This window comes from Megalobrama amblycephala, linkage group LG23 (assembly GCF_018812025.1).
Source record: "Megalobrama amblycephala isolate DHTTF-2021 linkage group LG23, ASM1881202v1, whole genome shotgun sequence".
NCBI lineage: Eukaryota > Metazoa > Chordata > Actinopteri > Cypriniformes > Xenocyprididae > Megalobrama > Megalobrama amblycephala.
The window spans coordinates 24181995-24196661 of NC_063066.1; the positions used below are offsets into that span (position 1 = coordinate 24181995).

General features: G+C 35.6%; 1 protein-coding gene across 3 annotated transcripts in view; it reads right to left on the reverse strand.

Moving 5' to 3' along the window:
• LOC125258943 (activin receptor type-1-like) overlaps nucleotides 1-14667 on the reverse strand; it is a 65633-nt gene that overhangs the window by 17289 nt on the left and 33677 nt on the right. For 2 of the 3 annotated variants that reach the window (XM_048176190.1, XM_048176189.1), the window contains exons 3-8: nucleotides 9070-9324; nucleotides 6099-6362; nucleotides 3941-4146; nucleotides 1127-1226; nucleotides 651-797; nucleotides 202-477 (exon numbers count right to left, since the gene is read on the reverse strand). In XM_048176190.1, coding sequence (XP_048032147.1) covers nucleotides 202-477; nucleotides 651-797; nucleotides 1127-1226; nucleotides 3941-4146; nucleotides 6099-6362; nucleotides 9070-9324 — 1248 coding nt within the window. The remainder of the gene's footprint in view (nucleotides 1-201; nucleotides 478-650; nucleotides 798-1126; nucleotides 1227-3940; nucleotides 4147-6098; nucleotides 6363-9069; nucleotides 9325-14667) is intronic. The other variant, XM_048176191.1, reaches the window with a different exon arrangement.

The window sequence follows — 14667 nt, forward strand, 5'->3', positions numbered from 1 at the left end:
ATATATATATATATATATATATATATATATATATATATATATATATATATATATATATATAAAATGTCACTACCGCCGGTGACACTTCACCACCGCGGTGGCGCGGTTGTCATGCCTACCGTCACAGCCCTAATATAAAGCCATATGAATCAAAAGCATGCATAAAATAACTGATTTGCTTCAGTCAGAAGCCATTCTTACCAAGGTCTGCGATGCAGCACTGGCCATTTTTGTTCACTAAAATATTTTTGCTTTTTAGGTCTCTGTGAGCGATGGCTGGTTTGCCCTGAGTGCCAAAGATTTCCACGTGCAGATGAGCCAGGCCGCTGGCAATGGACAGTGCCATCCGCAAACAGGCAGAAGCATCCAGCATGCTGAGTTGCAGGTAATCATAGAGAGATCCCATTTCATGAAAATGTGTGATTAACCACAACTGAGTGCTGGAGTTACGTGATGTCATATCCGATGCAATGAAGCCTGGGAAGGAAAAAAAAAAAAAAAAAACTTTTTATACAAGGTAAACTTTTTACATAAAGTTATAGTTAAGTGAAATTAATGTTTTATTGTTTGTTCTAAAGTATCCTAATGAAAGCAAATGTCATTTCTAGGGGTTTGATGTGCTTTCAATATGAAAAATGTACATGATTTACCCAGAATATTCTCGTGTCGCAGTAGGACAGTGTTGTAGATTTCTGTCTCTCTGAACCAAGATTTCTCATCTCGAGATGAGAATATTTTCACAGCCACACTTTCTCCCTGCCACTGACCCCTCCAGACTTCTCCATACCGACCTTTACCTGACAGAAAACACACATATATGCTTTATATAGAGCTTATTACTTAAGACTAAACATTTTGCAAAAATATATATGTAATGTAACATTTTATGTGGTTTTATTTTTTTTTTCCAATTGAAGACATAATCCAGATAACTCAAAAGTGGGGTTTTGTCAGATATAGCTTACTACTGGTCAAAATTGTCCCATACCTATAGCTTAGTAACTGAAAGCCAAGTGGTGTTTAAATAGTTTTAAAGGAGCTGCTAACCTGCAACACAAAATCTGAGAAACACTTTATGCACACATACATAGCTCTGAGAAAGTACTGAGATGGTGTGGGCACATACCGACACACTCGCTTAGAGTGATCTGTCTGGCAACTGTCCTCTGGACCAGGAAAGGTAGACCAGAGCCACTACCAGATGTACAGGAATGATCCAACAAATCCTGAGAGAAAGAATAAAGAAAAACAAATTAGTACATTTACTGTAGTTCCTCAACATTTGTTTATTTGGACCCTGCAGTACACACACTTGTACACTAGAGAGCACACATTGAACAGCCACATTCCAAATAATGGAATGAGGAAAAAAATGCACCGAAGGCCAAAACCACAAGAGTCACAATAACCATATGTTTACATCATGGAGAGAGACTTTTAGAAAGCAGGATTGCAAAACACTGGGAATAATTACTGCACAATCCTAAAAATCATAGCTGGTTGACTTTAGACACTTTGAATCACTGTCTGAACAAATGAATCAACACATTCAAAAACCAGTCACCTCCTACACCTCTGAGAGCAGATTTTACAGATTCAAGTGGTTTTAATAACATGTCATTCCCAGCACTGGAACAGACTTTTATGCTAAGGCAAACATTAGACCACTGAATATTTGCTTTGGTTGCCAAGCACTCCACAGAGAACTTTGAAAACAGCTTGAAAATGATCCAACAGCAGCAATTGAAGAGCCAGCTCAGCAAACACACATCATAATACTCACCTCACAAATTCATCAAAACACTTTCATCTTTTCTGCCAAAATGTGTTTAAACAGAGAGGAGATGCAGGGGATCTGTCCTTTTTTTTTTTTTTTTTACTTTTTTTTCCACATCAATCGCTCCATCCATACACCATAATGACAATGCAAAATACAGAAGTGACAACTTTGCAAATTTATTAAAAAGGAAAAACTTAAAAAAGAACATTGTATACGTATTTGTAACTCAGTACTTTGAAGCACCTTTACAGACTCAAGTCTTTTTGGGTATGATGCGACAAGCTCTGTATTTGGTGATTTAGCTCAGTTAGGTTGGATGGGGACCGTCGGTGGACAGACATTTTCAGGTTTCTCCAGAGATGTTCGATTGGGTTCAAGTCCGGGTTCTGGCTGGGCCACTCAAGGACATCCATAAGCCACTCTTGCATTGTCTTAGCTGTCTTCTTAGGGTCACTGTCCTGTTGGAAGGTGAACCTTCTGCCCTGCCCGAGGTTCTGAATGCTCTGAACTAGGTTTTCATTAAGGCGATCTCTATTTTGCTGCTCTGAGCTATCCTTCTTCCCTGTCAAGTCTCCCCCCAAAAAATACAACACAGCATAATGCTGCTACCATCTGCTACCATCACACTTTACTGTTGGGATGCTTTTGTGCAGGTGATGAGCAGTGCCTGGTTTCTTCCATACATGATGCTTGGAACAGAGGTTCATCAGACCAGAGAATCTTGTTTCTCACTGTCTGAGAGAGTCCTTTAGGTGCTTTTTTTTGCAAATTCCATGTGGGTTTTCATGCATCTTCACTGAGGAGAAGCTTGAGTCTGGCCATTCTGCCATTAAGCCCAGATAAGTGGAGTGTTGCAGTGAAGTTTGTCCTGTAAGTTTCTCCTATTTCCATAAGTGTTCATGGAGCTCAACAGGAGAGATCATCAGCTTCTTGGTCAGCACTTTATCCAAGGCCCTTCTCCAGTGATTGCTCAGTTTGGCAAGGAGGCTAACTCTAGGAAGAGTCCTCGTTGTTTCAATTTTCTTCCTTTAAGGATTATGGAGGCTACATGCTTTTGTGAACCTTCAATGCAGGTTTTTGTAGTCTTCCCCAGATCTGTGTCTTGACACAATCCTGTCTCTTAGCTCTGCATGCAGTTTTTTTGACATCATGGCTTGGTTTGTGCTCTGATATGCATTTTCAGCTGTTAGACCGTTTTTGAGAGGTGCGTGCCTTTCCAAATCATATCCATTCAATTGAATTTGCACAGGTTAACTATAAAATTATAGAAATGAATTAATGCTGTAATTACATGAAGGTATTTTTTTTAAATATTGGTACCATGTAAAAACATATGTACAATAAGTGCATTGCATAAAATTATTAATTTAAATGTTTACATAGTACATAGTACTTAAAGACACTTAATATAAAGTGTGATTAAATCTTGCTGGTAATTTGTGCACAGATTTATGTGATATTCCATTAATTATTAAGCTTAAAAGAAAACAAAGATTCAAAAACAATTGTGTGGTTACTGTAGCGGTGTGTGTACAATAGGCATCCAAAACTTTTATGTCTTTTATGTTAAACATGCAATTAAGACCTGTCAAACCAAGAAAGATAACTATAACAATAAAGATAAAGTACAAAAATCATTCTAAATGTAAAAAAAAAATAAAAATAGCCAAGTCCACACCACAAGTATAACAATAACACAGAGAGGAACAATATCATTGGCATCATTGGAATCATTTTTTCCAGCAGATGAACAATAAAAACATTGAAAGCCAATCTGTCAATCCTGCTTTAAAGAGCTTGATCATTTAAAGCAACAGACAAGATAAACTGCAGCCCGCATTTAGAATAAACAGAATGATATTGTCTTCTGGTGTGGACGCTAATATACTTATCAATATCTTTATAGTTATCGTTCTTGGTGTGAACAGACCTTTACCATGGTACATGTCTTTACATTTTTGTAAGTGTAACCTCATACGAAGCTATTTACTGTAGTTCTTGGCCTAATAATTTCAAGTAAATTGAAAAGTAATTTATTTCTTTATTACTTGATTTATTGGTTGTGCTGTTTCAACAAATGGAATCACATCTCTCAGTAAGAGCTCAATGTGCTTAATCACAAAGGGATAACAGACTTTGTGATGTGTAGGTTTCCCTCACCGCGAGTGTGCTTTCTCCCACATTAGACGCAATCAGACCATCAATGGTGCCATACTCAGCATCATGAGCGGTCAGATGCTCTATCTGGTGAAGGTGAATACAACGGAAGATCAGGATCGCCACAGCAGACAGGAATATCAAAACGATGACTGGAGCCACAATCACAATGGTCAGCGTTGTCACACTATAGTTGGGGCCCTCCACCACTGAGAGAGACAGAGATTTACTGTAGAGAGTCATTTAAAAAGAAACTATTTTAACCTGCAGAGGGGTAAATCTAACAGAGATTCATATTAGTTTCATGATATTAAGCAAATTTAAACCCCCTGTCACTGTAATGTGAATAAAAACTCATACTTTCAATTGCAAAAAGTCATTATGTCCAATAAGTTATTGGCTCTGTCCCAAATGGCACACACTTCATATGCACTCACAGTCTTGTGGACTTAAAGGTCCCTTAAAGGGTTACTTCACCCAAAAATGAAAATTCTATTACTCACCCTCATGTTGTTCCACACCCATAAGACCGTTCGTTCATCTTCGGAACACAATTTAAGATATTTTTGATAAAAATCTAAGGGCTTGTGAGGCCTGCATTTAAAGCAAGTTAACTTAGACTTTCAAACACCCAGAAAGGTACTAAAAATATATTTATAAAATGGTTCATGTGACTACAGTGGTTCAACCTTAATGTTATGAAGTGACGAGAATACTTTTTGTGAGCCAAAAAAACAAAATAACTTTTTTCAACAATATCTAGCACTCATCACTGAACCTTCAACACTGCATCATGAAGCTTCAAAGCTTTATGAATCTTTTGTTTCAAATCAGTGGTTTGGAGCATGTATCAAATGATCTGAAACTGCCAAAGTCATGTGATTTCAGTAAACAAGGCTTTGTTGCATCATAAGTGTTTTGAAATTTCAATGGTTCATGTGACTTTGGCAGTGCTCCGAACCACTTATTCCAAACAAAAGATTCGTAAAGCTTCGAAGCTTTATGAAGCAGTGTTTAGTTCAGTGACGAGTGCTAGATATTGTTGAATAAAGTTGTTTTTTGTTTTTTGGCACACAAAAAGTATTCTCATTGCTTCATAACATTAAGGTTGAACCACTGTAGTAACATGAACTGTTTTAAATATATTTTTAGTACCTTTCTGGGCGTTTGAAAGTCTAAGTTAGCTTGCTCTTAATACAGGCCTCACAAGTCATCGGATTTTATCAAAAATATCTTAAATTGTGTTCTAAAGATGAACGAAGGTCTTACAGGTGTGGAATGACATGAGGGAGAGTAATTAAAGACAGAATTTTCCTTTTTGGTTGAACTAAACCTTTAAGTGCATGAGATGTCCCATTTGTCATTTTAGGTTTCAGAAGGGTGCTCACGAGCGCCCTCAATGCGCACGTTTGCCGAGCTCGCAATCAAGCGAGCTCCACAGCAGACTTCTTTCCAACAGTCAAAGTTACGTCATGAAAGTGCAGACTCCTAGCCGTAGGAAAACCACGAGTGTCTAGGGTGCCATTTGGGACAGGGCCATTGTGTATTGCCAATTTCCTTTTTTCCATTTTTTAAAAAATGAAACATTCTGCAAGGTTCGAACAGTCATAAAAAATGTTAAAATTATGTCAAGTCATGGATATTTAAAATATTCCATCTTGCTAGAACAGGGATGGGCACCTCTGGTCCTAGAGGGCCACTGTCCTGTAGATTTTTAAAAAAAAAGTAGCTCCACCTCTAAACAAACACACCTGGCTGAACTGTTCAAGCAAAGCAATCAAGAAGACTTTGGTTTGATCTTTGAGGTGTGCTTAAGGGATGGAGCTAAATAATCAATGACATCATAAAAGCTGCAGGCTTAATAATTATAAATGAGGACACTACAGGACACTGCTGTCACTGGAACTACCCACATACAACATGTGTGCAAACATAAATGGCAGGAAACTACTAGTATAGAGAGGTTTAAACTAGCCCAACCCCTTTTCCAGAGTGCTTTTAGAATTAGTATGTGGCTGTTGGGGCTAAAGCATATAAACAATTGGCTAAAAATACGCAAATAAGCCAAGCAATAAAGACAATTTCATGGCAACTAATATAAAACTGTCCATTTGAACATGAGAAGATGCAGTTTATTGGTTTGTGTATGTGTGAGCATTACCTTGTACAGGAAGTCTCACAGTGAGGTTCATGTTGCACAGATGAGCCTGACAACACTCTACAATCTGGTCAGGTGATGGAGGAGTTTTGCAGGTCATCCTGCCCTGCTCATACACCTTAAAACAGCCCTTCTGAGACACTGGCATTCCATCACTCAGAGTCAAAGAGGAGAAACACTGCTGACCCATACAGCGGTCCCCTGTTACACACGACCGGCCCTCACACACACACTCATGCTCTGTAGGGGCTGCCTTTAATTCCCCATCTGGAAAGAAGAAGATTAATATATATATATATATATATATATATATATATATATATATATATATATATATATATATATATATATATATATATATATATATATATATATATATATATATATAGATCAACAAATGTGATATTCAGAAGCATTTCATAAAACATTTTATGATCCCACTTTAATTCAATGTGAAATTGTATTTCGCAACATTTTTTTAATGCAATTTTATCCATCAGTGATTAACAATTAATTATTTATGGGGTCTCAGATATCTTTGTGTTCATACTGTTCCTTTTGGGACCTAGTCCAGTTAAATTTTTGATGGCTGACCCTCTACCTTCCAAAATGTAATCCTATAAAAATCCAAGATTGCTACAAATGCAGTTAATTGAGTTTAACTTTGAACATGGAATGTTCCTGTAAGTTATCTTTTCACACAATTATACATTTTGTTGCAATAATGCATCTATATTCATTAGCACAGAAAAAAAATATAGGACAAATACAACATAAAGATGCAAATTTTTCAGGTATTTAACAGCAGCATTCAACATTCAAAAATAAAACTGCACAGTCTTCACTGTATTAATGAAATATACACTGACTCTTACTAAAGCTACAAAAGTTATTCACTGAAGAGCAGTGAGAGATTTTTCTTTTGTTTAACATTAACGACAGAAACAACAGTGGGTTTATTAGGCTACTGTCAATTTAAGACCTACAAGGCATGGATTCAATATACTGATACATTACGTGGTTTCCTTCCCAGATGTTTCCATTCACTTAAAACACAACCGTGTTTATGTGAACTTTGGATGTTTTTGACACAACCTTGTGTGTATTTGACAGTTTAAGCGCAATAAGATGCAAAAGAGATCTTAATTTAGTAGTATACATGCCGTGTGACAGCAGGTTTCTGTACACGTGTTTCAGGTGTGCACACTCAGAAAACCAGTCTACCAGTCTAATTGTTCAAAACATTTAAACAAGACACGCAGTCACATCTCTCTTACACAGTTTGTAAGCGATTGGTGTGACAATAGACAAGTGTATGTCATGAATGAATAATTTGTAGAGATCTGCCAGAAGCAGCAGCCATTAAGAATATCTGATGGCCAGACTATTTTGTAGTTTGCGAATGGAAAACTCAAGTGGGCCCAGGGCAATCCGTGCAATAGCGTTGTTAACCACCATGCAACCCACGCAAATGCGTAGGTCCCCGCAGGTTTGGGGGGCCCCTGCTGACCAAGCAATTAAATCAGTTGATGACTGCTGTTACAGCAGCCCTGTTGATCTCATTTATTACATGTAGCCTACATTGCTCATTTATTACATGTAGCCAAACATTACTTCCGTAACCAAATTTGAATGCTGCAAACATTATTTGCTGTTCAGTATTTTATATGTGAATAAGCTTAAATTAAATCTGTTCATCATTTAAAGCAATCGTGTCTCTTCAAAAGACTTGGATTAAACTGCTCGATTCATGATTCTTAATGAATGTTTTGAAGCGTCAGAGTTATGAGTGAATAGACTTTTAATGGAGGGACAGATTTTTCCCAGATTTCATTAAAATAGGCTGTGTTCACATGCGTGTCCTGAAGATGCACGGAAGTCATATGGGTTTGGAATGGCATGAGGTTGAGTAAATGAAGACATTTTCATCTTTGGGTGAACTAACACTAACCAAATCGGTGTGAACGCTTTGCCTGGTACTGAGCCAGTGCTTGTCATTCATCACAACTGTGCAGTTTTTTTTTTTTTTCCAACAACAATGTTTATTTTAGGTTTCATATAAATACACGCAATAGGCTACTAGCAAAAAAAAAAACAGTTTGATTCAGCATGGTTGATGTGCATTCGTGACACAAATTACTAAATTACTGTCACTGTAAAAAAAAAATATTGTAATTCATTGGTCTTTTTATTTTGGAGTCGTAAGTCTTTAAATAAAGACCAAATGTCATGCTCATTTTGCAATCTAGCTAGTTTTCAGTCAGCTAGATTCCCCATGCTGGTGAATAGGTGAGGTTGTGTGACGCTGTTCTATTGAGGCATGTTAAGGACGTGTGTTAGGGTAGCACTGGGGCTACTGGCCTGACAGAAAACGCAACTTAATTTTGGCCTCAGTGCTCGAGGTCCGAGGTTAATTTCATTTTCAATGATTAATTTCATCCATCCGCTTGTTGGGTTGTGGGGATGCTGGAGCCTATCCCAGTATCTCAGCCCATAGACTAAATGAGTAGTTATTTTACAAAAAAAAAAAATATATATATTAGATATTACAGGAAACTAATTTAGATTATGCAATGTTTTACAGACATTTATTTGCTTTTAAATGAGAGTTAGTACAATCCTTCCCAAAGGACATCTTTCAGAAATGCAAGAGATACTTACTTTAATACCAAGCTGCAATATTTTAAAAATATGAACAAATCTCACATGGTCTGAATCATATTTCATAATTTAAACAAAGGATCATGAAATAGAAGGCCATGAAATAGGTTTCATGGTATTAATGCCAAAATACTTTTTTCTTTTGTTTTTGGGGATTGTAACGTGACCCAGACATGTTTTTGGCCATTTTTTTGAGATTCGCCCATTTCAAATAGCATGAGTGGAAAACTTACACTTTTATCATTATACTATTGTATATTTATGTTGAGAGGTTTAAAAAAAATTACAATTAATGATTAAATTAATGATTCACCTGTATTTGGCATCTCCATGGTAATATTTTTATTACACAATGTTTCCTGGCAACAGTACACCGGCGTGTCCACAGACGGGGAGTTTTTGCAGCGTACTGCCCCTTCTTCACTAGCCACAATGCACCCTTTTTGCTGTAGGGCTGCCCCATTCTCAAAGGACAGTGAGGAGAAACACTGCAGGCCAAAACAGCGCTGGATACCACTGCATGAAAAACCCTCGCACACACACTCAACGTCACCAGTGCTGCCTTTATCTGCAGAACACACACACAAGACAGACATTTCCCTTCTATCTACAATTATGGGATGCTTAGCCAAGAAACATGGTTATCTCTCTTTCTTCAACTATGGTCACTTTTATGTCCCAGAGGTTGACTATTAAAACTGACATACAGAATAATGTCAAAATCTGTTAAATAATGGTAAAACTGAGGAAATCTTTTACTATACCCTTACTATACCATTTTTTGCTACTTTTTTGTACTTATTTGTGTGTATTCTATGTATCCTCCTCCTCCTCCTCCGCCTCCTCCTCCTCATCATCATGATGATCATCATCATCATCATCATCATCATCATCATCCTAACTCAGCAGCAGGCTATATGATATTAATTTGTAATCTTGATGAGCCTGCTACTGAAAAGTAATCAAAGTATTATATGCACTGTTACAGTATAGTACTACATGCACAATTCTACCTGCCTACTAATTAGGGTTAATTCCAGTTGTTGTTTTTCTTTTGTTTGTTTGTTTTTAAATGGCACAGAGGGGACATATGTGTATATATGTGTGTGTTTATTGTCCAGTATTTATTTCGGGTAGATGTTTTGGATTTCCCATGGCTCCCTCTGACTGATTTTTATATACATATATACACTTATGTGAATGTTTTAAAATGTTTTCTATTTGAACATATTTTAAATTGTAATTTATTACTTAGTTGGCAAAGCTGAATTTTCAGCATCATTAATCCAGTCTTCAGTGTCACATTATCCTTGAGAAATCATTCTAATATTCTGATCTGCTGATCAAGAAAAATATAGTATTATTATCAATGTTGAAAACAATTGTATACTTTTTTTTTTTTCAGGATTCTTTGATGAATAAAAAGTTCAAAAGAACAGCATTTATCTGAAATAAAGGCTGTTGATTTAACACGTTAATTTGATTAATTAGTTACAGTAAAAAATAATGTGTTAAATTAACGTATTTAACACACTTGCCCCGCTCCACAATTATGTAGTTCATTTGACATTTCATACAGTTGATTGATGACGAATGTGATGCAGGGAAAAAACTCACTGCGCGATGAAGCCTATAGAATGTTTGAGTTTTTGTTTAGATTTGAAGTTAATCAATATTTGTATTTGAGTTAAGCAATATCACACGATAACGAGTGTAATATTACACGAGTGCTGTTTTTGTCCCATATAACGAGTGCAAATGCAATACTGATTTTATACAGTTTAACAGTTCAGTAAATAAAAAGTTATTATTGTTATTTTACACAAAATATTTTTTATATTTTGTTCAATTTTGCCAATTTTGTCTGTGTAGCACCGCTTCAAGTTCAAGATGCCTGAAGAGAACCATTTATTTACTCCTGAACGAATCCAGCCGTTTGAATGAAAATGAATGAATGAATGAATGAATGACTGACTGACTTGATCATCAAAACATTTACCACCACCTACTGACATTTTTTGTTTCTTATTTAGAGTCTAATTTTATTTTAAAAAATTATTTCATATTTCCATATTATTTAAAAAAAAAAATGAAGGTATAGTTCACCCAAAAATGAAAAATTCAGTCATCATTTACTCAACCTCTTGGTCCAAAAGTTCATGTGTAAAAATTTCTCTGTTGAATCGAATTAAATATTTCTTTCTGAAGCTCCTCTTTGTAATGTTTATTTGATGCTTTACAATAATGACTTCAAATTATCTTTTGGGCGTAATTTCTCAGCCAAAATTCATGTGCGATTAAATTGCAATTAATTAGATTTATTAATTGCCTCATCATGTAATTAATTATATTAAAAATTTTAATCAACTGTATCTGTTGAAAACTGATGAACACAATTGTGTACAAATTTTTTTCTTTTTTTCCACAGGATTCTTTGATGAACAGAAAGTTCAAAAGAACAGCATTTATCTGAAATAGAAAGCTTTTGTAACATTATAAACTACTGTTCAAAAGTTTGGGGTCAGTAAGATTTTTTTTTTTTTTTTTTTTTTTGAAAGAAATTAATACTTTTATTCAGTAAAGACATTAAATTGGTCAAAAGTGACAGTAAAAATATTTATAATTTAAATAAAGACAGTAAAGATATTTATAATAGTTTAAAAGACTTTGTAACACTACAATAAAGGTCTTGTGTTAACATTAGTTAATGTATTAACTAACATGAACAATGAGCAATACATTTAAATAGCATTTATTAATCTTTATTAATGTTAGTTAATAAAAAATACTGTTGTTCATTGTATGTTCATGTTAGTTCACTGTGCATTAATGTTAACAAATACAGCTTTTGACTTTAATAATGTATTAATAAATGTTCAAATTAACATTAACTTAGATTAATAAATTCTGTAGAAATATATTGTTCATTGCTCATGTTAACTAAAGTAGTTAACTAATGTTAACTAATGAAACCTTACTTACTCTAAAGTGTTCCCAAAATTTATATTTTAAATAAATAATATTTTGTTGAACTCCCCATTCATCAAATAATCCTGAAAAAAAAAATGTATCATGGTTTCTAAAAATATTAAGCAGCAAAAACATTGATAATAATAAAAATTATTAATTGATTTATGAAGGAACAATGAACAGTGTGCTGTAACACTGAAGACTAGAGTAATAGCTGTTGAAAATTCAGCTTTGCCATCACAGAATAAATTATATTTTAAAATATATAAGAGAACAGTGAATAGAAAACAGATTTTTTTTTAAATAATATTTAACAATATTATTGTTTTTACTGTATTTTTGATATAATAAATGCAGCCTTGGTGAGCATTAGAGACTTCTTATAAACATTAAAAATAGCACATAACATTTATAAAAAAAATATATATATATATTTGACCGTTATTATATATAAAGGCCCAGTAATGCAAAGAAAATGCACAGTGAAACCACCAGAATTGAGAAGGAATAAAAAGAAAGAAAAAAAATACTGTGACAGATTTTTGGTCATACGGCCCAGCATTAATTCCATTTTAAACAAACAGACATTACAATTTGTCTCTTTTAATATAATATATAGAATAGTACTTCTATAAAGAGACACTTAGGCCACATTCACACAGCAATATGAATATGGTTGTCAGTCCTGTATTTGAGTCCTTAATATGGTTATGTTCACACACAGTTCAGTTAGCCTATTTACACGAGTGACAATCGCATTCTATAACCAAACCCACATCCGTAAAATTTAAGGACTCACAACTGCATTTTTAGAAAACCTGCACTGTGTGAACAGGATTCGAGCTGAACAACTAGTTGTTTGTCACGCAGTGGCGTAATTTTGTTTTAAAAAGTGGGTGGGACAGGAGTTTGTGTGTGCTGGGGGGTTGTGAAGATTGCATATCAGAAATGTACAATTGCCTTATAAATGCAAAATTTATTGACAGTATTCATGTTTAATTTGATAGTTTCATCCTTACATCAACAATACTACAATATAGAGTATTTACATTAGTGAAATATATATATATATATATATATATATATATATATATATATATATATATATATATATATATATATATATATATATATACCAAAAATCATTTAAGTTCATTTTTTTTCCTCAATGTACACACAGCACCCCATATTGACAAAAAAACACAGAATTGTTGACATTTTTGCAGATTTATTAAAAAAGAAAAACTGAAATATCTCATGGTCCTAAGTATTCAGACCCTTTGCTGTGACACTCATATATTTAACTCAGGTGCTGTCCATTTCTTCTGATCATCCATGAGATGGTTCTACACCTTCATTTGAGTCCAGCTGTGTTTCATTATACTTACTGGACTTGATTAGGAAAGCCACACACCTGTCTATATAAGACCTTACAGCTCACAGTGCATGTCAGAGCCTCATGAGAATCATGAGGAGAAGAGCTCAGAGACAGAATTGTGGCAAGGCACAGATCTGGCCAAGGTTACAAAAAAAATTCTGCTGCACTTAAGGTTCCTAAGAGCACAGTGGCCTCCATAATCCTCAAATGGAAGACATTTGGGACGACCAGAACCCTTCCTAGAGCTGGCCGTCCGGCCAAACTGAGCTGGAGGAGAAGAGCCTTGGTGAGAGAGGTAAAGAAGAACCCAAAGATCACTGTGGCTGAGCTCCAGAGATGCAGTCGGGAGATGGGAGAAAGTTGTAGAAAGTCAACCATCACTGCAGCCATCCACCAGTCAGGGCTTTATGGCAGAGTGGCCCGACGGAAGCCTCTCCTCAGTGCAAGACACATGAAAGCCCGCATGGAGTTTGCTAAAAAACACCTGAAGGACCCCAAGATGGTGAGAAATAAGATTCTCTGGTCTGATGAGACAAAGATAGAACTTTTTGGCCTTAATTCTAAGCGGTATGTGTGAAGAAAACCAGGCACTGCTCATCACCTGTCCAATACAGTCCCAACAATGAAGCATGGTGGTGGCAGCATCATGCTGTGGGGGTGTTTTTCAGCTGCAGGGACAGGACAACTGGTTGCAATCGAGGGAAAGATGAATGCGGCCAAGTACAGGGATATCCTGGACAAAAACCTTCTCCAGAGTGCTCAGGACCTCAGACTGGGCCGAAGGTTTACCTTCCAACAAGACAATGACCCTAAGCACACAGCTAAAATAACGAAGGAGTGGCTTCACAACAACTCCGTGACTGTTCTTGAATGGCCCAGCCAGAGCCCTGACTTAAACCCAATTGAGCATCTCTGGAGAGACCGAAAAATGGCTGTCCACCAACATTTACCATCCAACCTGACAGAACTGGAGAGGATCTGCAAGGAGGAATGGCAGAGGATCCCCAAATCCAGGTGTGAAAAACTTGTTGCATCTTTCCCAAAAAGACATCTTTCATGGCTGTATTAGATCAAAAGGGTGCTTCTACTAAATACTGAGCAAAGGGTCTGAATACTTAGGATCATGTGATATTTCAGTTTTTCTTTTTTAATAAATCTGCAAAAATGTCAACAATTCTGTGTTTTTCTGTCAATATGGGGTGCTGTGTGTACATTAATGAGGAAAAAAAATGAACTTAAATGATTTTAGCAAATGGCTGCAATATAACAAAGAGTGAAAAATTTAAGGGGGTCTGAATACTTTCTGTACCCACTGTATGTATATACATTTACATTTACATTTACATTTATTCATTTGGCAGACGCTTTTATCCAAAGCGACTTACAAGTGAGGAATACAACAAGCGAGTCGTCATGACGAGGCAAATAGACAAGAAGTGCTCATAATACAAGTTATAGGCAGTGCTCAGATTATCCTAAGCTACAATAGAGAGGAAGTGAAAGGATAGGTATAAGATTTTTTTTTTTTTTATATATATACATATATACATATATATATATATA